Source organism: Trypanosoma brucei, chromosome 4 (assembly GCF_000210295.1).
Source record: "Trypanosoma brucei gambiense DAL972 chromosome 4, complete sequence".
In the NCBI taxonomy this organism is placed as follows: domain Eukaryota; phylum Euglenozoa; class Kinetoplastea; order Trypanosomatida; family Trypanosomatidae; genus Trypanosoma; species Trypanosoma brucei.
Genome location: NC_026737.1, coordinates 815731 through 843623, shown reverse-complemented (window position 1 = coordinate 843623; position 27893 = coordinate 815731). Strand labels below are relative to the sequence as shown.

Here is a 27893-nt window from a genome sequence, read left to right as displayed (position 1 = left end):
CTTCGTGTGTGCGCTTACTGTGATGATGGCGAAGGGTAAGGTTGCTAGGCCCCTGAACACATAAAAAGCGTAAAAAGGAAGGGGTTAGGTGGGAATAATACATAAATATCCCAGTTGATGATATAAAACAAAAATCGTTATAATGGCGCATCTGGACCTTAATAAACAGCCGATGGTTGGGGTGGAGGACCTCGTGCTCCTCCCGCAGCTCTCAGACAAAGCCATCATGGAGAACCTCAAGTTACGTCACAGTAAAGATTTGATATACACGAGTATCGGTTCTGTTTTGCTGAGTGTGAACCCATTCAAGAACATTCCTAATCTTTACAGCGATGAGTGTGTAGCATACTTCCGAAACGGCGGAAAAGGCGAGGGCAGCGGCAGCTACGGTGGGCCACACATCTTCGGTCTCGCAGAGGAGACATACCGCACCATGGTGTCTGATGGAGAGAATCAATGTGTTATCATTTCGGGTGAGTCGGGTGCGGGGAAGACGGAGGCCTCTAAACACATCATGCGGTACATTTCCGCCGTTTCGGGGGATACAGAGGAGATGCAGAGGGTGAAGCACATCATTTTAGCCTCTAATCCTGTACTAGAGGCGTTTGGAAATGCGAAGACAGTGAGAAACGACAACAGCTCTCGTTTCGGGAAGTTCTTTGAAATTTTTTTCGATCAGATGGGTGGTCCTATTGGCGGCCGCTTGTCAAACTTCCTTCTAGAGAAGTCACGTGTTGTTAGTCAACAGAAGGGAGAGCGCAACTTCCATGTGTTTTATCAAATGTGCTGCGGGGCCAAACCGGAGCTCCGCGAGAAGCTTAGGCTGCGGGACCCGGGTAACTTTGCGTACCTCAACCAAGGTGGAGTGCATGACCGCAGTGGCATTGATGATGTGAGGGGCTGGGAGGAGATGCTCACCTCGATGGAAACTTTGATGCTTACGCCTGAAAAGCAGCAGGCCATTTTTGAAACTCTTTCTCTCATCCTGCATTTAGGCGAGCTGCAGTTTGGGCCCCCCTCTTCAGCGTCTGTCGCGGGAGGTGACTCAAACACCCTCGTTGTATCGAACCGTGACGAGTTGGAATTCTGCGCTGGATTACTCGGAGCAGACGCGGCAGCAATGGAGAAGGCGTTCACTAAGCGACGACTTGCCATGGGCGCCAATGAGGTGGTGGACGTTCCATTGGATGCGCAGCAATGCCGCAACACGAGGGACGCAATGGCGAAGACACTCTACCATTATCTCTTCGATTTTGTAGTGGATTCTGTGAACACTGCGCTAGGGAAGAAGCAGTATGATTTGATGTTGGGTGTTCTCGACATTTATGGATTTGAGGTATTCAACAAGAATGGGTTTGAACAGTTTTGTATCAACTACGTCAATGAAAAGTTACAGCAGATATTCATCGAGCTAACTCTGAAGGTCGAACAAGAAGAGTACGTGCGAGAGAAGATACCTTGGGAGGAAATCAAGTATTTTAACAACAAAGTTGTCTGTGATCTTATTGAAGGGATGCAACCACCGGGACTCTTCCCAATCTTCGACGATGTGTGCGCCACGATGGCGAAGGAGAAGGAGTCTGTTGCTGATATTAAGATGCTTGACAAGCTAGACGCCGTGCACGCGGGAAACCGTCATTTCAACAGGACGGAGCGAGGTTTCTTTGTCAAACACTATGCAGGTGATGTGCACTATGACGCTGACGGTTTTACGAACCGGAATAAAGACACACTCAGTCCCGATCTCATTGGACTCCTCCGCTCTGTGACAAACCGTTTTATACTAGATATTCTTGCAGAGACACTCAATGAGGCGGCGGAGGCGGAAAGTGCTGCCGTTTCGGGTGCCGGGGGGAGGAAGAAACGGTCAACAACTGCGGGGTCAAAGATACGTCAGCAGGCCGGTCACCTTGTCAAGACGCTCATGGCGTGTAATCCTCATTATCTGCGTACTATCAAATCCAATGACGAGAAGAGGGCTGATTTCATTGACGAGGCGAGGGTGCAACATCAGGTGAAGTACTTGGGGCTTCTGGAAAATCTACGCGTGAGGCGGGCCGGTTACAGCTACCGAAAACACTTTGATAAGTTTATCAAGCGCTTTAAGTACCTCAGTTCAGCGACGTTTCCCCGCCCGTTCAAAGGCTCTGATCGCGACGCATGTGCCGCCATTCTTAAACAGGTTGGTGGCCGTCTGCCGGATGGGTCTTGGCAGCTTGGACAGCAAAAGTTGTTCATCCGACAACCGCAACATTTGTCCATCCTCGAGGAACTTCGCGACGCCGCACTCAGTGATATAGTGTACAAGATCCAACGTGCGTGGCGGCGGTACCTGCAGAACAAGCACGGCATTTTATTGAAGGCAGGTATGGGGAGAATGTATACCAAGGCGTCAAAAGTGCGGCGGGCAGACAGTGTTTTTCGTCCTTACCTTGGTGAATATTTAGACTATCGTACTCAGCTGGCGCCTATGCATCCCATTGTCGATTACGACCCCGTGGGGGGTGCGTGGAAAGAGTATTGGAGCGATGGTGGAAAGAAGTATTATTACAATTACATTCTCGAGCAGAGCCAGTGGGAATGCCCGCGGGAGATGCAACAGCGGAGGATTCTTTTCACTGCCACTGTTGAGCGTGTGTACGACCACCAACAGGCATTGATTGAAACGGATATTCTTATTGTAACAGATATGGCTCTGTACCTGTTCACCGAGCGGATCAAGTCGTTACCTCCGCCAGCCGAGAAGGGGCCGAAAAAGAAGGCCACGGGTTCTGCCCCCATTCCGGCTAGCTCGACTGTGCAGTTTGTCTTGCAGAAGCGTATCGATCTTCGTTTACTCTCAGGGCTCTCTGTAACAAAGCATGCTGACACCGTCCTTGTAATTCACACTTATCAACCATCTGTCCCTTACAGAACTGTTATATGCACTCCGATCAAATCAACACGTTCCTGTGAATGCTGTGGATGCAAGCTAACGCCTGCGACGAAGAAACAGAACTGCCCCGGGTGCGGTCGTCTGTGTTGTTTAAAGAACTGCTTGCCGTTTTCTCGGCCGTTGCCCATGCTACTTGCAGGTGGCAAAGATGTGAGGGTTTGTCCGAACTGCGTGAGTGGGGAACCTTACGAGCCTGTCGAGGACATAGTGCTACTGAGCCCAATGAAAACAGAGATGGTGGCAGTTTTACGTAAGGCTTACCATCAGCTAATGGGCAACAAGTTACACATGAATATTAACGACTCACTGGGGTATAACCTCTTCGGAGAGGAACAACAGCGGCAACTGACAGCAATACCCTATTCCTCCAGCTCGGACACAACCATAACTCCTGGAGGCCCTAACACTCTGGTGGTGAGCGCACCCGCGGGAATTACAAAAGAAACAATAGACGCCATCGAGGCGGCACGAGAGCAGCGGCGGCAGGCCGTAGCCGAGCAGCGACGAAAGGAGGAGGAGGAGGAGCGTGCCCGCGAGGCCGAAAGGGAGAGGGAGCGAGAAGAGGAACACAAAAGAATTGTGGAAGAGCGCCGTAGGGCGCGTGCGGCTGCTGCGGAGGCCGCTGAAGCGGAACGGTTGCATCAAGAGAACGCTGCAAGGGAACGCCGGGAGGCGGAGGCACGGGTCGTGGAGCAACGGTCAAAGCGGTAATTAGTAACAGATAGTAGCGTTGGAACGTGCTTTCGGTGAGAACGTGGCCGCGCCAGGCTGAGGTGTGCCCTGCCCATGAGGGGCGCCAAATGATAAATGACAGCTTGTGTGTGTGTGTGTGTGTGTGTGTGTGTGCCGTTGCGGCTTTTACCACTCTGGCGATGTGGGGGCGAGGGGGCTTTTAACCCTATTTCTTTGCTTTGCTATACTTCTGTTTGTTAAATGATTTGTGTACATGCTCAGGTGGCTCACCGGAGTCGCCATAAAGTTATGCAGTTGTGCGAGCAGGGCTGGCTTTCCTGCTACCCTTTCGATACTCGTGCTGCCATTGGTAACGTCATTTTTTTTGTTACTGCTGCTGGGCCCAGCTTCTTCTACCCTTTCCATTCACTTGATTACCACATGTATTTCCCGCGTCTCACACTCCCTTTTTTCCTTGCGTGTTTTGTTGTTTGCCGCCTGACGTTGTGAAATAGATCTTCCGCTTTCACAACATTAAGAAATTACATTTCTGTTCGTCAAGAGGTAAATAACTTGTGAGACAACTACCCATCTCTGAGGGCAGCGAAGGCGAAAAGTAATTGGTGCCTTTATTGTAATTTGTAAAGCTTGGAAGGTCGTTCGAGTAGGTGATTGTACATATACGCAATTCATACAGGCTCGGAATCACACATGTCAAGCAACACGTGCATAAACACAGCGTTACTCGACTTTTGTACACGACTGGACAATGGGCCGAAAGCGAGTAGCGGTGAAAGTAACCTCCCGAAGCGTAGTCCGGAGGAAATGCAATGGCTGAGGGAAGCACTAGCATCCGTGGAGCAGCCGGAGAGGAAAATAAGGCGCATATTGGATGCCGTAGCGGGTGAGGGCCTTTCTGAGGATGTCTGTTTGGAGCATTTGGAAGAGTTGAGCGACATGGTTGAGGACACCAACTGGGCTGTCGAGTTCGTCCTCGGTGGTGGTCACCGGATTATCCTGGATTTCATGCATAAGCGAAAGCTGGCCGCTGGGAGCGCGGAGATACGGCAGGCTGCTGCGATGGTTGTTGCTCACGCTGCGCAGCTCAATGAACGTGCACAGAAATGCTTTGAGGAAATACAATGGCAAAGTGTGCTGGTCCCCATGCTGATGAAGGAAGAAGATCCCGCCGTTATTGCTGCTTTGCTCCACGCATGTAGCTGTCTGTGTCGTGATTATGCACCGAATGCACAGCTATTTGCTCGTGCAGATGGTGTCGACATCATCAAGGGCTTTCTCGATGTGGACAGTATCGGTTCGCGCAGCAACGATAAGATAGTTAAGCGTGTGTTGTTCTTCCTGTCATATCTTGCTGAGGTTGTGACCGTCGACGTACCGGACTTAACGCGGCGCATAGCTGCGGTGATTGACAGTGACGACGATGAGGTCCAAGTTGTGGTTGCCCGGGCCCTTTTGTCACTTGCGGCTAAGAATTTGTCAGCTGTTCGTGCGGTACTGCAGGAGGAGAAACCGGGGTGCCTTTCGCAGTGGCAGAGTCAGCTCTTAGAAGATGATGATTGTAGGCGACAGCTAATGAGGGTGCTGAGCGGCGACGAATTGAAGGGCTGAGGAGGGCCTCTGCACTAGCGGCTTCCCTAGAGTTGGGAGTGGGGTGAGCGCCGCTCGGGGATTGCCTGCACGATGGGAAGGAGAAAGGACACTATTATTATTATTATTCTTATCACTATCACCGCTTTTATTATTATTAGCTTCAACAATTGACTCAGTTCGTGATTTGTGTGCGTGTGCCTGAGGTGTGTAAGCCCCACTCTGTGGTGGCAAAGCGATTAACTGTAGCTGTCATCTGCTCCCTCCACTCCGCATGAGACACTCTAGTAGCATGCGAAGAGATGTTTTCTCTTGCTCAATTTCGTTTTTTCTTTCAAATTATCCTCGCGCTTGACCCTTTTCCTCCGCTCCTTTTTGTGTCTTCACTGCTAATAAATTTGCGCAGCCGCGAGCCGAGTGGTGTGGGGGAGGAAGGAGAGAGTACTCAAACGGCCAGGTGTGGTTGGCGTTAGATACAGTGGGGGGTGTCATGAAGGTATCTGCGGTTGGAACCCTTCCCGAAGACCTCATTGATGCCATTCGGGGCGGCGCGGTCGAACTCCACTGGGAAGGTGACAGCGTTATTGTTTTCCACGATGACATCAACTGCTGCAGCTGGAGGTGTGAGTTGGATGCAAAGCCGGATGGAAAAGAGCTTCAACCGGTGTCGTTTCGTCACCAGAGGACGGGCGAGGGTGGGTCCGCTTGTGTTCCGCGCATCGGTAGGATTACCCGCAGTGAAGTGCATCGGGTGAAGGACCTTGCGGATACCACAGTTGAGGAGAACGCCCACGCTCCAGTTCAATTGGATGGTTCATTAAATCCTCCAATCATGAACGTTACGGAGGTACTGACCAAGTACCGACCCTTGGTTGTGAGGATCGTACACTATCTCGCCCCGCTCCCACGTGAAAGTGGTGAGCTTATGCGGTTTTTCTCCTCGGAGGATGGTAAAGTCTTGAAGGCTGTTCTGAACGCCTTCACCACGATGAACGGCCGCGGACAGTACGAGCTCACCGCAGCAGGTTACGAATTAGTGGACGTGGAGAGTTATGACTCCAAAGCTGTTAAGCAGCAGGTGGCCGATCGAGCCCTTCAGAAGATTGCTCATAATAAGGTACTTGTGGATCGCTTTTCTTTGTACGCGGACCGCGACGTTTTGCTTGCGGCGTGCTCGAAAGGTATTATGGCTGGATTAGGAAGCTCAAGGAGTAAACGTGGTCGCGATGATGTGGATGACAACAGCGGCAGTGACGACGACGAAGATAAAGGGAACGGTGCGGGGCCCAGTGCTTCAGGTTTCAAGTCCTCTGCACAAAATGCTGTGAGTACTGCCGCAAAGGGCGACGTTGTCATGTTTACTTCAATGAGTCAGAGCTACATTCGATGGAACGATGCTGACCTCACGAAGGAACCGTGGGAGATGCCGTCGGCGGCGGCGGAGGCGCTTAAGCAACTGCAAGACGCCGCAAAGAATGCGAGGGCGTCAGCAGGCAAAAGCTTGCCCCCAATGTCGATTATGAGCCCTGAACAACTTTCCACAGCCCAAGAGCGTTATGGGATTCTCCGGAGTGAGTACACGAAAATTCACGACCGTCTAAAGCGGTTGGAGGAAGTAAGTGAGGAAGTGCGGGGGTGGAGTCAGACTCAAGGGGACCGCTTTACGAGGGAGCTGAACGAAGAACTACGTAATTGGTTCGAAAGGCAGGAGGACCCTCGCCTGAAGCTTGTCGCAGCTATGGATGCGGTTCATGAGGCGCTCTATCGTTTGAAGCGGGACATTGAGGATTATGTCAACCTCCGTCAGTGGGGGGTTATGATGTGAGCTCCATGCGTATGCAGGTTGGGCTTTCCCCGTCGTCATTGCCTTTTTTGTTTGTATATGCTGCACAGAGGGTAAAGGAGTGACGAGATGGTGGCCCATCCGTATGGTTGTGGGCAATGCGACGGGAGCTTGTTGGGCTTGAATCAGCCTGTGTATGTGTTGGTGTTTGGTTATGCAATTGTGATCTCATGTTCAAGGGACCTCTGAATTCATCACGGACCCCTCTGCTCATTGAATCCCCCTTTCTACTTGGTTTCGCGCTTTTTCCCACATGCTTGCATCCTCTACAATTCAACTCTTTACCTTCACTTCTTATTTTCGTGTGTGTGTGTGTGTGTGTTCTGCTGTTCCACGTCTTTTACTCACAACACTTTAATGAAATGCGTTGGATTCCAACATGAACGAAAATACGTGTTTAGATAAGGAGGCACACTTTCACAGCGATGCTTGGTGACGACCGCTACCCTGGTCCGCCACCACCGTATCCGCACGATCCAGGCTTAGATTTCTGTTACGATTCGGCATGCCCCCCACACGGTCAGCTTCCTTGGTCCGACCCGTCACCTTCTGGGGATAGAGAGATGCGCGATGATCATATCAGTTTCATGCGCACCGTCAAGGCGTTCCGTGAGTATATAAAGTACGCGATGAGTTCACGGGAGGCGCGGCTAGCGAGCTTCAACAAATTCAACAATGAATACAGGGAGGTACTGTGCATTGACCTGGAGGCTACGTTCGGCAAGTACGCGAAGTGCATAGAGGCCAACAGCGAATTTTTTGAATGCATCTGCGATGCCTCGAAGGGCCTGTTTGACGCGTACTGGCCAAACGGCACCACCGTAACTCCTGAGGAGGTTCCACCGCCAACGCCGCTTGATATTGACAAGGTCTTTTCCACACTTCGGCAGTTTGTTCGCGACTGGTCAGCCGAAGGAGCAGCAGAGCGGGATGCCGTGTACAAGCCGATGCTTCAGACTTTGGAAGAGCATTTCCCCGACGTGTCCCGCCGCTCAGGTGTTCAGATCCTCGTTCCTGGTGCGGGGCTTTGCCGTCTCGTGGTGGAGCTCGCTCTTCGCGGGTTTTCAGCACAGGGTAATGAGTTCAGTTATCATATGCTCATTGCGGCTCATTACATACAGAATCATGTCGTGGCGCCCGGTCAGCACACTATTTTTCCTTATGTGGATAATACGTGCAACTTGGTGGAGCGGGATCACCAGTTTGTGGAGCTAAACATTCCTGACCTGTGCGCCAGTGAGGAAGTGGGGCGCCGTAGCCAACAGCCGTATTCCTTCGGTGAACTCTCCATGGTTGCAGGGGACTTTACGGAGGTTTACGCCAAGGGGAGTCAGTTGAAGAAATGGAACGCGGTGGTCACTTGCTTCTTCATCGACACTGCTCATAACATCGTGGAATACATCAAGATTTTGTACAACTTGCTTGTGCCCGGCGGGATTTGGGTGAACTGCGGGCCACTGCTTTACCACTTCGCTGGCAACGCCGAAGGCGATTCAATTGAACTTTCCCTTTCCGAGGTGCTGACAGTTGCTATGCGTTTTGGCTTTGTCGTTCGTCGTGACCCGATCCTGATCGACACCACGTACACCAACAACTATCGCAGTATGAAGCAGCTGTTGTATCGCTGTGCTTTCTTCGTATTGCAGCGCCCGCCTGTCGATACGAGGGAAGCCGCGTAGATTGCTAACTCAGTGCGTGAGGGACTGACGCCTCGGTTGTGGTGATGATTTGAGGATATTTGCGTGTTTATGAACGGCAAGTTCGGTAAGTGAAGGTGTGAGGAAGAGGGAAGTAGGTAGTCATTTTGATGGGTTGATGAATCGGGAAGAAGCGAAGGAAGAATGTGTGAATGCGCGCGTGGGTAAGTGGAGGGCGAGTATAAAGAAGAGGAGGACGACGGGGGTCAATGTTCAAAACACATATAGCTTATACTTTTTCTTACACATATGTGGATGTTGGTCCACACGTGTACGCCTATTGGGATGGTTATAACAAAGCATGCGTATATTCTTTGGATGATCAGCCACACTGTCAGATAACTGAGTTGTGGGCGACGCGGACGGGACATGAAAAGCACGGCAAGCGCCTGCAATGCCTCGTGGGTTTTGGTTGGGTACATGCGTAGGGCAAGTTGTTTCAATCCCTTCCCCCCTTTTTTGCACCTTGACTGAATGGTGTTATCGTGGAACGTCCTCACACTAAATATAAGTCCAGAAAGGACAACTAAGTTAAACCCGAAGCTAATCGCATGCGAACATCTCATGCCTCTGTGGTAAAGACAACGACACTGTCTCACTCTGCCTTTTTATTCAGACCTGCACATTCGCGCGCGAGCACATGCGAAAGTGCGCAAAGTGAAGTGGAAAATCACTGGGGCGCAAAGCTGTCAGTGATGTACAGGATAATGCTGGGGTGCGGAGATCACTGGAAGTCGTGGAAAGAAGGATAGGGGATGTGGTGTTGAGAGCGTGGGGCAGTAAACTGAGAGAATAAAGTCTACGTGCGCAGTGTTTCTTGACTTGCATTTGCGTGGCACATGACCTTCTTTTCTCGCATCAATGGATTTGTTTTCGAAGTGAAGCAAACATCTGAGGCGGGGTGGTCTTCATACGCGTATGTGTGTGTGTGTATGTGCGGGGGTACCACCGTTCTGTGGCCACGCGAATGCATATGTTTATTGCCCTCTTTCACGTCCTAGTTGCCTGGGGGTGCGTTGCTTTCTCCCCTTCATTTTGCTTTGCTGGAAAACTAGTCGACTGAGAATGTCAGGGTTAGAGAGGGAGGAAAATGGAGGGGTTTTGAATAAGAACGGTATGAAAGTACGACATTGAACTGCGGTTTCGTGCAATGTTGTCTGATCATCATTAGCCACTTACACCCTCTTTCCATTTTTATCTCCCCACCTTTGTGGGTCCCTTCTTGGTTTCGGAATGTAGTGCAAAAACTGTTTCCGCTCCGTATTGTTTGGCCGTAAACAGGCGAGAAGGAAACGGAAGGAAGCGGATCAAGAGAAGGTAAATGAACTTGCCTTTCCCTACTCACAACAAAGAGGCGCTTCCATTCAATGAAGACGCTGGACCAGAAAGCCGTTCTCACCCGTCATCGGATTCGGTGCGCATTTATTTTTCCCTTGGTGAAATGGCAGCTGCCGTTAGTCCACTTCACAGATGCTTCTCCTTTCCTGTGACTCGTCCCTTTGTTTCACCATGCATTCGCTGCCCCAACTGCAAAGGCTGTCAGTTGCACATGCAGTTTTGCAGCGGAGCTTACGGCCTGCGGCACACTCTCGCCTGGATCGTCCGTAGACACCCGCCTGCAGCCGAAGAGCGGCGAACCATTAAGTTGCGCTCTCAGCCCCCCAGTGCCGGCGGCGGTGCCGCATGCCGTATGGCACGTCGTGTTTGTCGTTTCGAAGTCGCTCCGGTTGTCATCACTCAACATGTCACACACGTCGACTATAACCAAACGATCGATACGGCGAGGCATGGGGGAAGCAGAGGACCATTCGCTGGAATGGTTTGTCCTCGCCCTCAGGAAATCCGTTCCGTTTATTCTCGAATATTCCATGAGCATATCAGAACGGGGGGGGGAGTCGGTTACCCTTCCGGCACTTTCAACGCACGGCCATGCGAAGTCTGGCGGGCGAAGCACAGGCGCTATGGGAGAAACTCACTTTTGCGCCTGAAGGAAGTCGTTTAGATGAGCCACCAATGAGGACGGAACGTGGGGATAAAGTGCCGAGGCGCGTGCCCATTGGGTGGAAATGTCCGATGTTTTTTGTTTCGCTTCTACCGCGTGCTGCCGCGGGAAACAACGGCATAACATTCAAATTGTGTCTTCCTGAAGCGTTGGTTCACGATTTTCTCACAGCACACATTGTGGAGGTTGAGAGGGTACGGGAGCTCCCTCACACCTGTCGATTTAGATGTTTATCAACCGATACAATGCTCGAGGTGGAGGATGCAATTGCGAGTGTCAATGCCCTTTTGCCGCGGTGGGAAGGAGAGTTGAAGTGTCCCCGTTGCTATGGACGCCGCAATCACTGGGGATTCATCTGTAATCGCCATCGCCGCCAATTGGACCCAATCATCACTTTATTGCGCGTGCGCCAGTCCAGTGTGAGACGGCGGGTTCAGCGTCGCGCGGAGCTCAGTGGCCACGTTGTGGATGGTGCGATGAAAAATGAAGTGGTGTGGATGAACAAACGAAAGACACGGGCACAAGTTATGGCCCTCATGTTGACCAACAGAATGCCCACAACAGTTTGCGGGCCGTTTCGTCAGCGGCACCTTCCGGCGCCGCCGTCTTTCAAAGAGGAATGTGCACGCTAAAATGAGTTTAGTGCACATATGTACATTTGTTTGTGTATACGAGTGACCAATTTCAGTGCGGGCGTTTGTTCTGTCTGTTGGATCTTTTTTTTTTTTTAAAGTTTTCCCCCTTCGTTTTGTTTTGCGGACGTAGTTTTCTTCTTTTCCTTTGGTTGACTTCCCTGTTGCCTTTTCTCGAAGGCAACTGTTCTGCATCAAAGGGTGTCCGCATTTTGTGTTTCTCTGTCTTCTGCAGCTACGGTGTGTCACTCATCACTGGAATGTGTTCTGCACGATATCTGTGAAACTTTGTTAACTTCTCTTCACATTGCAGTTCATTTTTTGTTTTTTCGGTGCGCGCGGATGTTTCTGTCATTATTGTTATCATTCTTATTACTCATGTTCTTATTATTTATTTGTTTTTCGTTTCTAGTATTTTTTCTATTTATAGCTTTATTGCGTTCCATCGTTTTGCCATTCGTTTTTGATTTTTCTCTTAATTATTTTTAATTTAAACGCCCGTTGGTGTGTTCACAGCTCAACTGCGTTTACAATATATATATATATATATATATGTTGCCTGCATGTTGAACAGACACTTTTTTGACTGCATTGATTCACTTCAGGTATTTTATTTCCTTCTCTCTTTTCCATTTTTCTGTGTTTTCGTCTTCACCTCGCACGTGAGCATGCGTTGACCTTAGTTTGAGCGATTACATACGCTTCATACACTTTTTAGTTGTGCATTTGATTATTTGGATTTGCATTTAGTTAAAAGCCCACCACCGATGCCTGCTTCAGCCTCTACGCGAACTGTAGGCGACAGCAGCAAAAATGCTTCCACTTCATCTGTGACAAATGCTGTGAAGGATCCAAACGTAACACTTAGCCGTGCTGATGTGGAAGCGGCCTTCGCTTTTTTTGATTTGCATAACCATAAATGCCTAAAGCCGGCTACACTTAAGGAACGTCTTTCAGCATTTTACCCCAATATGACATCATCCGAGTATAAATTCCTTCTTGATGAAGCGAGTGGCGCCCCTTTTACAGTAGACACGTTATGGAATATTATTGACAACTTCAACACCACACGGACGGCCATGCCGCCAGCAGTTGCCGGAAGTTTGCGTTTTGATCCCATACGCGAAGCATTTCGAATTTATGATCCGCAGGGCAGCGGTTCGGTGGATGTTGTGGTGCTGGCGGATATTATGAAAACTATTGGATTTGGGGATTTGTCACCAAATGAGTTGACGCTCCTCATCCGCCCAGCAGATTTCGATAACGACGGGAAAATCAGTTTGGAAGATTTCATGAACTTTCTCTCAAATCATCGTTAGAATTCTTACAGTTTTCCTTCGGCATCATGTTTTGTTTTGTTTTTCCCCCCTTTCTTTCTTTGCTTTTGTTTGTTTCCAGTGGCACACGTTCGTGTGTACATGTACATGTGCATCTGTGTTTGTGTTTGTGGTCTGAAGAACAGAAAAGTAGAAGAGAAAGAGGCAAGCAAAAAAGAAAAAGAAAAAGGAAAGGAGGAAAAAAGAGGAAAAGCAGGAGTAAAGATAACAGAGATGCCGGCACGCAACTAAGACGAACGTAAGAGAGAAGGAAAGTTATTGTCGCTTCTTCTCTTTTTTTTTTTTTTTTTAGGGGGGGGGGACACATCTTGATTCCGCTGGGATTCTGATTTGTTAGCATGCGTATTTTCACCCGCACCTCGTAGGCTTTTTTTTCTTTTATTTCATTGGTCGGGCTCACGCGAACGGTGAATTAATGTGTGTGTATGTGTGTGTGTATGTATGTACTTGTGTGTGTTTCTATCTCTGTTGTTGTTGCTTTTTTTTTTTCAACATTTACTCGCATAGTGCGGGATTATTTTAATTTGCGCCATGTAAATTTCCATTTGAGAGCTTCCGTTACCCGCAGCTTCGCAACATTTGTGTGAAGACATGAGTTATGGAAGGGGACGGCGCGCTTTCAGTTGAGTTGCAACAGCGCCTTCAGGAGTTGGTTGTTTGTCTATTTTTTCTTTCTTTCCTTCCTTCCTTAATTTATCTTTCCCTTCTTGTGCTTGTAATTAATTTCACGGTACGCGTCCCACAAGCACTTGAAGGGAGGAGGAAGTGAAGAAAGTAGAGACACTTTATCAATAAGATAGAAGAAGAAAAGGAAAAAAAAAAGAGAGGGAAAGAGAGGGAAAGAGAAGTAAGTAGGTAAGTTTAAGAATATTTTATAATATGGCTCTACACGACAACGCGGGAAGGAATTACAATGAACAGGAGGAAGCGCTCTTGAAGGAATTTCCGACTTTCCACCTGCTTCCTCAAACGAATCAACTTCATTATCTCTTCACCATAATACGACAGAGAGAAACGGGTCGCACCGACTTTGTTTTTTACAGCGAGCGTATCATTCGCCTCATTGTGGAGGCGGCACTTAATCTCATTCCCACCATTCCATATGATGTCATCACACCCACAGGTTCTAAATATCAGGGTTGTATGACAGATGGACAAGGAATAATTGGCATCAGTATTTTACGTGCTGGCGAGGCTATGGAACGTGTGTTGCGGGAAACTTGCCGAGGTGTTCGTATTGGAAAAATCCTCGTTCAGCGTGATGAGAAGAGTTTGGAAAAGGCACCTGATGAGCGTTTTAATTACAGCAAGATTCCCAGTGATGTGAGCGGGCGCCATGTGCTGCTGTTGGATCCGATGATTGCCACCGGTGGTAGTGTTATTAAGGCAACGGAGATACTTATTAATGAATATAATGTACCAGAGGAGAATATTATTTTCCTCAACCTCATTTCCTGCCCTGAGGGCCTTCGTCGATATTTAACTGCATTCCCACATGTTAATGTCGTCTCCGCTGCGCTAGATCCTGGACTGGATTCAAGAAAATATATTGTTCCCGGTTTAGGGGATTTTGGCGACCGATACTTCGGCACATGCGAATGAGCGAGCGCAAATGGGAAGCGAAGTGAAAAAAAAATTGAAGTGGAGGTCAATAAATAAATAAATAAATATATATATATATATATATATATATAAAGAAGAAAGATATGGCATATTGCCTCTGTACATAGAAAAAAAGAGTTTTTGTTAGGAAAGAGAGGAAATTAAGAAAAAGAAAAAGAATACGAAAAAAGAAAAAATAGAATTAAAAGAAAAAATGGAAAGAATGAAAACAAAAACGAAACCCCCCCCCAAAAAAAAAAACAACAAAAAGAAACATGATAAGTCAAGTCAAGTCAAGACAAGACAAGATAACAAAACGACAATGAAGGAAACAACAAAAGAAGGAAGGGGAACGAAAAAGGGGGGAAAAAAAAGAGAATGGTGGGAATTTTGACGTGTGAGTGGAAGTGATTACAGCACGCAGTTGCACACATGTGAGATTTAACATACATATATATATTCATATATATTCATATATGTTTATTTATATATGTGTGTATTTGTAGAGGGAGGTGGTAGGCATTTATGTGTCTGTGTTTTAAACAAAAGAAAAAAGTGTGTTCAACGAGTGGCCAAAACGTAGAGATGGATATAAGTTTCACTTCACTCCATTCCTCCATTCCTCCTCTTTATTTTTCTTCTTTATTGAAGAGAAAAAAGTTTATCTTGTTTTAATTGTTGTTTTTCTTTTTATTTGGCCGTGACTACGGTGAGGCCCGACATGACCGTTAGCCAAAGTTTTTTTTAAAAAAAAAAATTACGCGCTACCACTCCTTCCCCCCTTTTTTTGTTTTTCCCTCTTTTTCCTTTTTTCTTCTCTTCTCTTTTCGTTTTTTTTTAAAAGTTTTGTTTACGCGAATAAAACAAAATAAAAAGAAACAAGAAAGAAGTGGTGATGACGTTTAGTTGTGCGAAAGGTTCAACGAGCGACTGTTTATTATTATTATTATTATTAATTTCCATTCTCCGTCTCTTTCTTTCCCCTTCCTTACGTTTATGTCTCCTGTTACCGCGCACCAGTTCTTTTTGCCCCCGTTTTTCTTTTTTTTTTTTAAAAAATTCCTTTTCATAATTTATTTCCCCCTCAACATCATTACGGGAAACTGTACAACAACGGACAAGCAACAACAGGACACAAAAAATAAAAAAAAAGAAAAAGAAAAGAAAAAAATGCACACAAGCACACACACGCACTTACATATATACTTACATAAATATATACGCATAGTGGAAGGTCATAATACTCATAAGCAGAACCTGCTTCTTTTCTGACATGTTTCTTCTTTTTTCCTTATTTTTCTTTTTCTTTTTCTTTCTTTGTTTTAATTTCCTTTAATTTGTATCGCCGACGCCGCTGAGCAACCGAATGATCAACTACGAACTTCTTATGGTGTGGGGCCCCCGGGAAATGGATTGTGATATGAATTGTGCTCCTCTTTTTTTTTTCTCTTTTAAAAGGGGGAAAAAAAGATATAAAAAAATATATATTAAAAAAAGAATGAATGGTGGAGACATCATCACTCCTCCCTTTATTCTTTCGGCTCTCAGCACTTCGTAGTCTGCAGTAGTTCCATTTCCATTTCTATTTCCATTTCCATCTTTATTTTATTTTATTTCATCTCTGTGCGTATGAGGCCACGTACGGGGAGAAGTGAAAAGGCTTGCGTGTGCGGGTTTTTCATTCCCCATAAATTTTTTTACTCTTTTTTTTTTGTTTCGTTTTCCCTTTTCAAAGGAAAAAAAAAGGTTCTGAGTGGGGTCGTGCCACATTAAAAACGTATACGTATCTGTGCGTGCGCGCGTATATGTGTAAGTGTGTGTGCGTGTGTGTGTGTGTGTGTGTGTGTGTGTGTGTGTGTGTGTGTGTGTGTGTATGTTTTGTATGTGTAATGTACGCGTTGTTATTATTTTCCGTTAAAAGTATTGTATGGGGATGCTCATTTGACTTTACCACTTCTCATGACATTTGTAACGTCCCTCAATTATCTGCGACTTCCGAAAATGAGACACACACTTTTTCTCTTTTTTTTTTTTCTCTCTCTCTCTTTCTGTGTATATGTGTGTGTGTGTTTGTGTGTATTGGTATAATTTATATATTGCAGTAGCGGGAAGCTTAGTGAAATGAGTGGTGGTGTGTCCCCTGAGGTTGCGGCGCAGGCTGCCGCTAGACGAGAGGCCGCAGCCCAGTTGGGTTCATGGAGGGATATGTTATTAACGTTATCCAAAGAGTTTCCTCCTGGAAGTGGTTTGAAACCAGTTGAGGAAACATTAAAATACTTGCGAGAAGCAGAAGATAAGGCCGGTGTTGTGAATGCACTGAAGAGTTTGGAGGCGGGGGTAAGTCATGCATGTAACGTTAACGACACCGATGCGCTGGAGTGGAAGAGTCGGGGGAATGATGCATATAGTTGCAAGAAATTGGAAGAATGCATCCTCATGTATACTCGCGGAATGATGTCAGCTAGTGAAGATGATACATTGGCAGCACTTATTAATAACCGCAGTGCAGCGTTCATGGCACAAGGTCGCATCACAGAGGCACTGGCCGATGCTCATGCCGCCTTTACACTTACGCCAACGTACTGGAAAGCTCTCCAGAGGCGCGGCTCCTGTTTGCAGCGCTTGGGATTTATTGAGGAAGGCACGAAGGATATGGAGGCGGCTTCCAGAGAGGAGGCATCAGGTGCGAATGGAGAGGAGGTTGTGAAGAAAATTCTTCACGCCGGTAGGAGTGACGGATGTTGCGATGGTTCCAGTGGCAATGTTGTTTGCGGAAACGCTACCGTTGTTTCTGGTTCTGCAAATATTTCATATGGGACGGGAGTGAGTGGTGTTGTGGCGAAGGGTCCTTTGGATCCCGGGGATATCATCAGGGAGGTTCCTGTTGCTTACGCATTGTATGATGATCATTGGGGGGTGCGGTGTTGCTTTTGCTTAAAGGCTACTCGGCTTCTCTACTCGGGTGCCGCTTACCGCTCGCGTGGCAAGTCGGCTCGGGGTCTTTTCTGCAGTGAAGTTTGCGCCGCCACAAGTTGGGAGCGTGATGGGCAATACGAAACCACTAACGCCTTCTTTCATTTGTGTCCCGTCGATGCGTTGGTGGCGTGCCGAATGCTGCGATCGGAGCAGATATTGCGTGGTGAGGAGCTTCCCCTTCGCAGCAACTTTACAGGTGAGTTGTATCCCGCAGCAGTTATTGGGGGTTATGAGACAGCAGTGAGTTTATTAGCTCTGGTGCTTGGTGCCGCGGATGCGGATGGTGCGGATCGCTTACGATTAGCCCAACGTCAAGTTACGCTCTCTGCGTTCGAGCTGAAGTTTCATACCGGTACGCAGATCAACATTAACACGGAGACACGCGAGGCTCTTATCGATGAGTCACGCACCATACCAGTGGGAAAGGCGGTGTACGTTACTGCAGCGCGCTTCCGTCACTCATGTCAACCAAACTGTTTTGCATCATTTGTGGGAAACCCTCTTGGATGTTCTTTGCAACTCTGTATCCGTGCCATGCGTTCTGTTCAGGCAGGGGAGGAACTCACCATTGCTTATCACAACATGACAAAGTATAAAGCTGTAAGTGCCCACACTCGCCGCCGCTCGCTGGTTGAGCGGTGTGGCTTCTTGTGCGAGTGTATCGCCTGTCGTGATGACAAGGATGAAAGCGTTACGTCTGAGAAAAAGGCGTATTACATTCAGGCGAGTGATTTGTACCAAAAAGGATGTCGTTTGATACGTGAGGGTCAGTTTGAGACCGCGGTAAATGTCCTTTCGCAGAGTTATGCCCTCACAATGGAGCATTTGTGCCCACCGCCGAGGCCACCTCAAACTATGGTTCCAAAAGTCCACATGGCCCTCGCAAAGGCTTTCAACCGGTTAAGAGATGATGGGAAATGTGTGGAGCACCTCGTAAAGAAGGTGGAGTTGGATAATACGCTTTATGGGACGGATCATGTAGAAATGGCCGATGATTTTATTCGCCTTGCATTTTTTGAAGCCACGGAGGAAAAGAGGAGGAAGTCGGCAGAGCGGGCTGTAGAGCTGTTGCGCCGCTTCTATGCACAGTCAAGGGAGCTTGATGAACAAACTCGGCGCATAGAGAGTTTTGTGACTCGCTCATCCCCATGCCAGAGGGCATTGTGAATGAAATAATCGAACGATTGTTAATTGGTGTGCGTGCGTCTGCGTCATCCCTTCGTTTCGGCCGGTGACTGCCTTCTAATGGAATAATAATCCTGAACATTATGATATTGGTTGTTGTGATCTGTTGACTTCACTGGGTCCATTTTCGTTTCGGGACCCCTTTACTTTTCTTGTCAAATAAGTGATGCATGTTTTTTTTTTTTAATCTTCCACTTCCCAACGAAGCTCTCCACGCACAGGTGGTCGCCAGAAACTTCGGTGTTTGTTTACTGTCATTATTGTGTTATTACCGGTTTCAACTCTGCGTGTGAATACCAGAATATATGCACGTTAAAAAAGAAAGAAATGTTATTGCGCCTCGGTGTAAATTGACGATCGTGTCTATAACAGATCCACGTGGAGTGTGGTTCCGTCCTGCACCATGTGGCTTCCGTGTGTACTCGTCTCCTTTTTCTCTTTCCTTCGGTTTTACGCCACGCCATGCCCCGCCATGCGGGCAAATAAGTTAAGTTTATCTTTTCTTTGCACCCGTAGGTGTCTGGGCGCGGGTGTACAATATGTTTAGGATACCCCGATCAGCCCACTTGTCATTTGCCGCGGCGGCCCTTCAAACATCCAAGTGTTTTTGTGCAACTGGCAGCAATAGTGACGGAAAGGCCGACGCACCGAAGGAGGGCGAGAAGGCAACAGTTGCAGGAGGTGTTTCCTCAAAGTCCAGAAGCAACAACAATACCAGCAATACCAACACCAGTGATAGCAATGCCGCTGTCGGGCGCGCGCCGGGGCTCTCATCTGAGAAACGCTACCCCAAAGGTTTTGAGGCATTTTACTCGGTGTCGTTACTGCGGAGGCTTCCATTTTCACGCCCTTCTTCGGAATCTGTGAATCGTGCCTACGCAATGTCTTCTGACGAGCGTATGCTCATAGCCATTATTTCAGCCAAGGCACGCAAGGCGAGACGTGTACGGATGTTGGTCATCTTTTCGTGTTTGTTTGGAGTCACGATGGCGGTGCGCTTTTACTTTTTGCATTCGCGCGCAGAAGGGGACATCAGTGGCTATACCACTGTGGAAGTGGATTTGGCGGGACACAGGGCGGTCTTCCGTGGGCAAAAGGGCGAGGCTCTTGGCGTACGGAACTTCGTAGATTACAGGGCTTTTGAAGCTTCATGTGATAGTAACAAGGATATACTCGTTGGAATCCAAACGTATTACCCATGGGTGCCTATGTTACTCCTTTGTCTCTTGCCCCTTTTGGCCCTAACGCATTCCTTATTTAACACATCGGCCAGGCTCGCATCCCTCACGGCAGAGAAGAGTAGTTATTCATTCAAGCGTGAACTTTCCGTCGCCACTCGGCTAAGTGATGTGGCGGGGTTAACTGAGGCAAAACACGAGGTGGTTGAAGTGATTGATTTCTTGAAGAACCCCAGCCGCTACCAGGCACTTGGGGCCAAACTTCCCAAAGGCGTTCTGCTTGACGGGCCACCTGGTGTGGGGAAAACACTTCTCGCGAAAGCCATTGCTGGTGAGGCCATGGTTCCTTTTCTCAGTTGTTCCGGAAGTGAGTTTGAGGAAGTGTACGTCGGCGTTGGAGCGCAGCGTGCTCGGGAACTCTTCAAACAAGCTCACGAGTGCAAGCCGTGCGTCGTTTTTGTGGATGAAATCGATGCCTTCGGGAGGAAAAGAAAATCCGACTCCGGAGGGAGCCTGCGAGGTACGCTGAATGCGTTTCTTTCTGAAATGGATGGTTTCAAGGATTCCACAGGAATAATGGTACTGGCAGCCACTAATCGAGCCGACATTCTCGACAACGCCCTCACGCGCTCCGGGCGTTTCGACCGGAAGATAACGCTGGAAAAACCTTCACATAAGGATAGGGTTGCCATCGCCGAGGTTCACTTGGCTCCACTTAAGCTTGAGCCGTCGGGAACTATTCGGGGCTTCGCAGAAACCGTCGCCGCGCTTACCCCTGGATGCAGTGGTGCGGATATATTTAACATTTGCAACGAGGCCGCTATCCAAGCCGCGAGGGAGGGAAAGGAATACGTCTCAACACGCCATTTCCACCAAGCAGTGGACCGAGTGCTAGTTGGATTGGAGAAGAGTGCAGTGAAGCTGAGCGATGCGGAGCGGGAGCGCATTTCATTTCATGAAGCGGGTAAGGTCGTTCTTCATTGGTTTCAAGAGAAAACCGATCCCGTCATCAAAACCACTATCCTTCCTCGTGGGCAGCATCGCTCCGGCGTAACCCAAAAGTTGCCTCAAACCGCTTTTATTTCGACGCAGGAACAACTCATGCAAGGTATGGTGGCACAGTTGGGAGGCTACGTAGCGGAGGAGTACTTCTTTAAGGACGTCTCAACATCTGCTGCAGATGATGTGCAGCATGCTACAAACAGGGCGCGACAGGTGGTCTGCACATACGGGATGGATCCCGAGAATATTGGTCACTTTGGTTACAACTTAGACCAGGAAGACAGCATTCAGAAACCGTTTGGACCATTAAAGGAGGATATTGTGGATGAGGCCGTTCACAAGCTCATCACCGAGGCGCTCAACAGGGCGCGGTCCATATTAAAACAATATCTTAGGGAAGTGCGTGCACTGGCGGGCCTTTTGGCAAGACAAGAGACACTTACGGCGCACGAGCTTTGGCTTTTACTTGGCGACCGTCCTGTCATGACAAAAGAGTTCCGCACTTATCTGGAGAGCTAAGGAGAGTGTGTGCTTGTGAATCCGTGTGTGTGGTTGGGTACTAAAAGGATGGGATCTGGCGGTGGACTTCAAGTTCGTATCCTCCATTTAATAATAATAATAATAATTATTATTTTTTTTTTTTGAATAGCTGATGCTCTCTTCGTGAGTGACGTGTGCGTAGCCGCGTGTTGGTGATTGCGTGTTTCTTGTGCGAGCTCGTGTGTGCCATACGCCTGGTTTCTTTCTAACCGGATGCAATAATTTGGCCAACAGAAAGTGAGAAATCACGTGGGGTGGATGTAAATTGTTTCACGCTGCGCCAGCTGAAGTGGATGAAGTTTGTTCATAGCACCTTTTCACACCCCAACTTCACTTTTCTGCTTCTATTCTTTTCGTCTCCTCTTTTACTCATCTTTTTTTTTTTTGCTTTTGGAACGGTAAAGATGCCTCCGCGCGGATGTGCATTATTCGCGCACGCGGGAAGAAAATCAACACTCTCCCCTAAAAGGCAAAGCAATACAATGTCGTAATGAGGATGTTGTTAGCAGTTGTTGTTGGCAATTGGAGTGAAAGGCTCATGGATGCGACCGAGGGCGTAACGCTTAATTGACTTTGGGAAGATCGTTTCTTCATTTTCCCCTTCCATTCCCTTCCCTGAAGTCAAGGGCGCGCGTAGCGTTTAGAACAGCGCAAGGCGTGTGCAAAGCCTTCGTAGCATGTAATATTGCTACCGGTGTCCCTTTGGTGTGGTGCAACGGTTCCAGTATTATCACAAACACTCTTCTTCTCCAAAACCATGAAAAGAAAGGACATATTGCACACATTTGTTTTCCCCTTATTTTCCCTCCTGTCACTGTTCCTTTCCCAGCCCAGTTCCAGTTTCCCACGACAGCATGGGTCCAATGCCTTTTATAATGAACAATGGGGCATTTGATGGAATGTTTGCAGCAGCACCGCAAGAGCCCGCCACACATTGCAGCCTCGTGAGGTGATGTTTGAACTCTGTTGGTATGGGGGTCATCCTCTCCCTGCCTTTCTGGTATTTTAGCATCGCTTTCTCAACCAACCCAATAAAAGAAAAAGCAAAGCAAGGCAAAGAGCAAAAAGAGACGAGTCGTTCACTGACAAACGTTTTAGTTGATGGGGGTGTTACTTTCGGTGTAAGAAATAATGGATATGCTGCTTCATTAGTAAATAAAACAGCAACCCCTTTTCCTATCATTCGTTTCCGTCCCCGGCGTCACCACCGCAGGCCACACACACACGCACGCACAATCTCAATCCCTCTTCCCCTTTCATCCGAACATTAAAATTTCACGGCAGCAAAATTGAGGGAAACAGAGAAATGACGAAAACCTACGCCGATCGGGACTCGAACCCGAGACCTTCGCCGTGTTAAAGCGACGTCATAACCACCTAGACCATCAGCGCCTGTCCTTCCCGGCAATTTTTGTATCATTTCCTCAGTTCAATTGATTTAAACACGAAAACGACTGACGGTGGTGGATCTGTTTTTTTATTAGTTTGAAATAGTCGGGCGCTCGGTGTCGACATACCCAAGTGGTTACGGGGTTTGACTTGAAATCAAATGCGATCTCGCGCGCAGGTTCGAACCCTGCTGTCGACGGGTTTTCTTCTGCTGAAAAACTCAGCGGTGGAAATCAAAAATGTGCGATCGGTGAGGCTCGAACTCACGACCTTGGGATTATGAAACCCACGCGCTGCCGACTGCGCCACGCTCGCGGTGCGGAGCAGCTCGATAGTAAATTATTAACGTCTAAATCATAACTTATGGTTTAGAACGTAAGTGTAGATTTGACGAGATGCATCTCCGGTGTGGTATAGTGGCTAGAACAAGCGGCTCTCACCCGCTAGACCCGGGTTCGATCCCCGGCACCGGAAACTGTTTTTAGAGGTCAACGTGCTTGATGCGGCGACGGGCACGTTACTCGAGAGAACGGTCCAAGACGATGAGTTTTGGAACTTGCCGACCGTTGCAGCTGCCGTGCCAGTATCCTCTGTCGCGGACATTTCAATGTTTCGCCGCTCCCGCAGCGGTTGTCTATTGCGCATAACTTCGCTGCTTCATCGCTGTTAAGGAGGATAAAATTGATTCGGGGAAGCTTCAGGAGAAAAACGGAGGATGAACCTCAGGGGACTCACCACAAAGGAAAAGGAAGTTCAGAAGTGTGATATCGCTGTCGGTCGGTTTGTCGCCACTCGTTGGCGCGTGAGCCTCTGCAGTTCCGTGTGGCGCCGAGACCTGAATTAAAGCGCTTTCCCATGCCGCTGCCCTCCTTCCCCACCAGGCAGTGACCACGGAATAACGTTCAGGTTTGTTCTGTTTTTTTTTTTGTCTGTGACCCTTTAAATATTTTCCATTACTCTGTTCCTCTCTTTGCCGCGGTAATTATATATAAGCTGCCTGCGCGTGAAGAGATTAAAATAGCTGTGACCTGCTTGCTTTTTGGTTGGTTTCACTCTGTGAAAAACTGCGCGTTAAGGTTGAGAGGGGCCGTGCGTGCACTCTGAAATGCATTGGGAAGGCTGAAATCAGAGCACGCTTTTGATCACGTATAGTGTTCAATCGTGAATATGTGAGAGATTTTTAAAATTACGGTGGTTTGGCCATTCGGAAATACGTTTGTATGACGGTTGGGATGCTCGGTTGGTGGCATTGGATGCTTTTCTTGCGTTACAAAAGTGATCTCTTTTATCTGTGATTAGGAGCATCTTCTGCTTGGAGAATTGTTTTGTTGGTGCCTTTACTTTCTTTTTGTTTGTAGCAGGGCTTTGATAATGAAGGAAATCATAGTGACATTCTTGTTAGCGGCCTTTGGTGCCTTCCGCTTGGCGTGTGGAGAGGATTCAAAGTTAGTGAATGAAAAAGAGTTCAACCAAATGTGTGAGATATTGAGGTTGGCGGAGGGGGAACCGGAGAAAGTAATGGAAGAGCCTGCGAATCTAACGGATATCATCGACAGGCTACAGATGTTTGTGAAAGCGACATACGTGAAGGATTCCTTGTATAAAGAAGCTATGGAAAGGAGGAAAGGAACAGTTAACAATAGTGGGGCCGCTAAGATGAGTATGCATCGTGCAAATGATATTATTCGGTGGAAGGTAACACATGAGAAGTTAATAAAACTAGCGGAAAAGGCAACCATACTCGTGAGTGGAATAAGAGAGGAACGGCGCCTGGCGAATGTGTCAAGGAAATTTGCACTCGAAAGAATGGCGCAAGTCGTTTATGGGGCGAATGCTGGGAGGCTGATGGAGAAGGAGGAGTTTGAAAAGTTTGCGGTGCACACCGGAGACACTTTAATAGGAAACTCCGCAGAGGAAACGTGCGGGGCTGGATATCATCCCTCGACTGAGGATGCCATGGCTGGGCGTTCGCTCGTGGGGGACTTTTTTTGCTTGTGCGTTGGAGAAGAGAATAATGAGACCGTGTGCCACAAAAGTATCAAGGGGCCGGGTAGAAAGAAACTGTGGAAAAATGTGTCGTATGATGGAAGTGATGTGGCTTTTGGCGACGGTTGGTTTAAGATAAAGGATGAAGCCTGTCCGAAAAATGAAAATTTAAAATTGATAACGCCAGAAAGAATCCAAGATGCAGTGAGGGAGTTCAATAAGCTGCTGGGGAGGCAGAGGGAGAATATAACCATGAACATGAAAGAGTCGGAGGGATTTAGGACCTATGTGTTTGGGAGAGCGAATAGAATACATACGGGTGTTTTTGACCGCAGCGAAAACATATGCACGGGGAAGAATGACCAAATGTGCGTGAATTATGCGTATAGACTTCTGACGCAGAAGGGCATTGAGTGGCAGCTGAGGTTGTTGGATGCGGAAAAGTACCTGGTGGAAATGGAAAGGCACAATAAGGAGGCAAAGGTTTTGCTTGGAAGGCTGTGGAAATTAGCGGAGAGTATGAAAAGTGCAGCAGCAAAGATTAACTTGAATTTGGAAGACTTAATGATGGAGAGTGAAGTGAACGAGGTGGAAGAGGATGGGGCCGCCTTTTCAGTGTCTTTGACTGTTTTAACAATGATGGCGCTAACTGCCTTTGTCGCTTAACTTTCCGTGTTATATTTTTAATTTTTCCCGGTTACTGCATTTCTCTAAATGACTGCTGCTGCGTGGCGCCTTATTGATATTTGCTTCCTATTTGGTTGCAATAGGAAATTATGAGGAGACGTGGTTGCGGTGGGGTGCTATTGTTGGTTGCTCTTGTGTGGGGATCAATAAGAGGAAGTCAGGATCAACAGAAGGGTGTCTTCAATATTACTGATTATCAACATAACACCGGAGAGTTTGAGATCCTTTGTAAGATTTACAGGATCACTCAAGCAAAGGTGCCAAGGCCGGAATTTAGAAACCGTGAGAAGGAAGATGAGATTATGAAGAGGTTCGAGGTAATGGTGAGTGAGGCGAGGGCGAGCGGGAAAGAAACTTCTGTGAGCCAAAAGGCGCGTGAAGGGATTGAGAAACTATACAAAAGAGCAAAAGCGGTGAAGGGAGAGATTGACAGGAATAGAAAGAGGGCGATGCGGGAGAGCAGTAAGGCTGAGGAGAGCATGATGAAAGCTGTGTATGGTGATTTAGTGGATGAGGCACATAAGACCAACAGACCCATTGACGATATTATGGAAACCAATAAAAGTTTACTGTTCAACAGCAATGAATCTGCTTTGGAAAGCTGTGGAAGCAACGGTAATGAAACTGGAAAAACACTTGTTAACGACTTTTTTTGTGTATGTGTGGGAGAGGCGAAAGACGAGGCGAACAGCAGCAGCTACTATTACAACGGAAATAGTTCTCCCTGCAGGACCTACTTGAGGCGACCAGAAAAAAAATAAGTGGACGGTCATGAGCAATGAGTGCGCCTTGGCCGAAGAGAAATGTGAGGTTAATTCATCAATGACACTCAAAGATGCTTGGCAAGTGGTAAAGCGCGGATGCGTGTACAGGCACATTGCATCCAACTCAAAGTTGTTAAAGGCTGCATTGGAGGAGTTTGATAAATCTGTTAATATGAGGCAGGACAAGTTTCAGGTGGAAGGCGTATTTGGCCACGTGAATGATACGAGTAATGAAACATTTCTATGTGATGGCCACAGACCCGGAACAACGTGTGTGAATTACCGACACACCTTATCCCATGGCGGCATACCGTGGCACAATCGTCTCACCAATGCCACAAAGAACATGGAAGACATGGAGAAGTATGAAAGTGAAGCAAACTCCCATATTTACGAGTTGGAAGATTTACAGCATGACGCTGAGGAAATGTTTCTTGAGTACAAACTTGGAGGAAACATAGATATCTGGGGCAAGGCAGAAAATTTCGATCTTGACGCGGAGAGTGCTGTTCACTTCGATTTAATGATATCTATTTTTGCTTTTTTGGTGTTTTCGTAACATAGCTCAAATGGCCTACTCTTACTGGAAGCACAACCTGTTCCCAAACTGCATATGCATTGAGGAATCTACACTTTGTTTACCTTTCCTTTGTTTTGTGGAGAAAAATAATATGATGAGCTCTGTAGCAGGATTGCTGGTGATTTGTGTTGTCTTGTGTGTTCAAAGTGAAGCGGAGAGTGATGGCAGGGGCAAGGCACTAACTCAAAGTGATGCAGATGCCATTTGTAGTGTGGTTAAGGAGTTGAGGGGGCTGAGAAATAATTTGACGCAAAATATGTTAGTCGCAGAGAAAATAGTGGACAACGGTAAAAAAATTGTACTTTATTACAGTGAGCGTATTGAAGGAAGGAAAATACTGGTGGATGTATTAAAGAAGGTGATGACAAAAGGAAAGTCAAGTTTCGGTGGAACGGAAAGACTCCTGGAGAATATGGGGAAACTGAATGATGAATTAGGGAACACGATTACGAGGATGAATGCTTCACTGTGGACTATGAGGTTGCCATCATGGAACCTTGTGAATATGTCGGACTCGTATGCATACTGGGTGAAGGATATGGTGGAGAGTTTTGCCCACGCAGCACTTAGCACTCTAAGTTGTTGTCTTGTGGTGAATGGAGGAGCAACTGGGGATTGTACGAAGAATGGTCAACGAGGAAGTGTCCCCAGAGATTGCACTACTTACCCACCACAAAGGATCGAAGGCAGCCTTGCTGAGTATGAAAATCCTCTTGATAAAGAACTCACTTTAACGATGGGAAATGCAGGAAACTACAGAAACCACGTGGGTTATGGTTGCTACATCACAACAACTAATAGTTCATACATCAGAGGAAGAAAATCACTCATTTATGAGCTTTCAGGCGGACTCTTTAATACAAGCGAAAACGCACTAATTTCTAACTTTTCTTCCATTGGAGAAGAATTTCAGCACCTAATTGGTCAACTGAACGCCAACGTTGGAATGATTTCTGCAGGAAATACCTCTATAACAGGCCAAAAGGCCACACTTGATAGTTTGTTTCTGAAGCTTGAAGAGGAAGTCAGAAGTATTCTGAAAGGGAGAGAAACAACAATGGAACTTACGGAAAAATTAGGAACTATGAAAGACATTCCCTGGTATGATAAGGAGAGTAATGTGATTGATGGTGTGAAGACGAAGCCAAATCTATCAGGGGTAACTATGCTTCTTTTCGTCTTTGTGGTATTTGGGAAATAGTTGAGAAAGTGTGTAATTTTCAAAAATATTTGTGCAGTTGACAGTTCCCTGTTCCCTCCGTTTTTGTGGTGTTTCTC

General features: G+C 47.4%; 11 protein-coding genes, 4 non-coding genes and 1 pseudogene across 15 annotated transcripts, besides 1 other annotated feature; 14 read left to right on the top strand and 2 right to left on the bottom strand.

Annotated features, from left to right (window-relative positions):
• Positions 1 to 142: 142 nt before the first annotated feature.
• TbgDal_IV3390 (myosin IB heavy chain, putative) lies at positions 143 to 3646 on the top strand (the record flags this gene model as incomplete). The annotated part of the gene is made up of 1 exon (XM_011774624.1): positions 143 to 3646. The coding sequence occupies one exon, from the start codon at positions 143 to 145 to the stop codon at positions 3644 to 3646; it is 3504 nt and encodes a 1167-aa protein (XP_011772926.1).
• Positions 3647 to 4318: 672 nt separating this feature from the next.
• On the top strand, positions 4319 to 5236 carry TbgDal_IV3380 (hypothetical protein, conserved; the record flags this gene model as incomplete). Its single annotated transcript, XM_011774623.1, has 1 exon — positions 4319 to 5236. One exon carries the CDS (start codon positions 4319 to 4321, stop codon positions 5234 to 5236), a length of 918 nt encoding a protein of 305 aa, XP_011772925.1.
• A 469-nt stretch (positions 5237 to 5705) lies between these two features.
• Positions 5706 to 7040, top strand: TbgDal_IV3370 (hypothetical protein, conserved; the record flags this gene model as incomplete). Its single annotated transcript, XM_011774622.1, has 1 exon — positions 5706 to 7040. One exon carries the CDS (start codon positions 5706 to 5708, stop codon positions 7038 to 7040), a length of 1335 nt encoding a protein of 444 aa, XP_011772924.1.
• Positions 7041 to 7483: 443 nt separating this feature from the next.
• TbgDal_IV3360 (hypothetical protein, conserved) lies at positions 7484 to 8737 on the top strand (the record flags this gene model as incomplete). The annotated part of the gene is made up of 1 exon (XM_011774621.1): positions 7484 to 8737. One exon carries the CDS (start codon positions 7484 to 7486, stop codon positions 8735 to 8737), a length of 1254 nt encoding a protein of 417 aa, XP_011772923.1.
• A 1339-nt stretch (positions 8738 to 10076) lies between these two features.
• Positions 10077 to 11389, top strand: TbgDal_IV3350 (hypothetical protein, conserved; the record flags this gene model as incomplete). The annotated part of the gene is given in 2 exon segments (XM_011774620.1): positions 10077 to 10700; positions 10700 to 11389. Coding segments are annotated over 2 exon segments (1314 nt in total).
• A 767-nt stretch (positions 11390 to 12156) lies between these two features.
• On the top strand, positions 12157 to 12708 carry TbgDal_IV3340 (hypothetical protein, conserved; the record flags this gene model as incomplete). The annotated part of the gene is made up of 1 exon (XM_011774619.1): positions 12157 to 12708. The coding sequence occupies one exon, from the start codon at positions 12157 to 12159 to the stop codon at positions 12706 to 12708; it is 552 nt and encodes a 183-aa protein (XP_011772921.1).
• An 897-nt stretch (positions 12709 to 13605) lies between these two features.
• TbgDal_IV3330 (uracil phosphoribosyltransferase, putative) lies at positions 13606 to 14328 on the top strand (the record flags this gene model as incomplete). Its single annotated transcript, XM_011774618.1, has 1 exon — positions 13606 to 14328. One exon carries the CDS (start codon positions 13606 to 13608, stop codon positions 14326 to 14328), a length of 723 nt encoding a protein of 240 aa, XP_011772920.1.
• Positions 14329 to 16449: 2121 nt separating this feature from the next.
• On the top strand, positions 16450 to 18471 carry TbgDal_IV3320 (hypothetical protein, conserved; the record flags this gene model as incomplete). Its single annotated transcript, XM_011774617.1, has 1 exon — positions 16450 to 18471. One exon carries the CDS (start codon positions 16450 to 16452, stop codon positions 18469 to 18471), a length of 2022 nt encoding a protein of 673 aa, XP_011772919.1.
• A 557-nt stretch (positions 18472 to 19028) lies between these two features.
• TbgDal_IV3310 (metallo-peptidase, Clan MA(E) Family M41) lies at positions 19029 to 21188 on the top strand (the record flags this gene model as incomplete). The annotated part of the gene is made up of 1 exon (XM_011774616.1): positions 19029 to 21188. One exon carries the CDS (start codon positions 19029 to 19031, stop codon positions 21186 to 21188), a length of 2160 nt encoding a protein of 719 aa, XP_011772918.1.
• A 1339-nt stretch (positions 21189 to 22527) lies between these two features.
• On the bottom strand, positions 22528 to 22601 carry TbgDal_IVtVal02. The gene has a single exon. It is a non-coding gene; the product is annotated as a tRNA-Val (tRNA).
• A 115-nt stretch (positions 22602 to 22716) lies between these two features.
• Positions 22717 to 22797, top strand: TbgDal_IVtSer01. The gene has a single exon. It is a non-coding gene; the product is annotated as a tRNA-Ser (tRNA).
• A 43-nt stretch (positions 22798 to 22840) lies between these two features.
• TbgDal_IVtMet02 lies at positions 22841 to 22913 on the bottom strand. Its single transcript has one exon. It is a non-coding gene; the product is annotated as a tRNA-Met (tRNA).
• Positions 22914 to 23000: 87 nt separating this feature from the next.
• Positions 23001 to 23072, top strand: TbgDal_IVtGlu01. Its single transcript has one exon. It is a non-coding gene; the product is annotated as a tRNA-Glu (tRNA).
• Positions 23073 to 23969: 897 nt separating this feature from the next.
• On the top strand, positions 23970 to 25250 carry TbgDal_IV3300 (hypothetical protein, conserved; the record flags this gene model as incomplete). The annotated part of the gene is made up of 1 exon (XM_011774615.1): positions 23970 to 25250. One exon carries the CDS (start codon positions 23970 to 23972, stop codon positions 25248 to 25250), a length of 1281 nt encoding a protein of 426 aa, XP_011772917.1.
• Positions 25251 to 25360: 110 nt separating this feature from the next.
• Positions 25361 to 26594, top strand: TbgDal_IV3290 (annotated as a pseudogene).
• Positions 25361 to 26594: a sequence feature.
• A 10-nt stretch (positions 26595 to 26604) lies between these two features.
• TbgDal_IV3280 (ESAG11-related protein, putative) lies at positions 26605 to 27816 on the top strand (the record flags this gene model as incomplete). Its single annotated transcript, XM_011774614.1, has 1 exon — positions 26605 to 27816. The coding sequence occupies one exon, from the start codon at positions 26605 to 26607 to the stop codon at positions 27814 to 27816; it is 1212 nt and encodes a 403-aa protein (XP_011772916.1).
• Between the last annotated feature and the right edge of the window lie 77 nt (positions 27817 to 27893).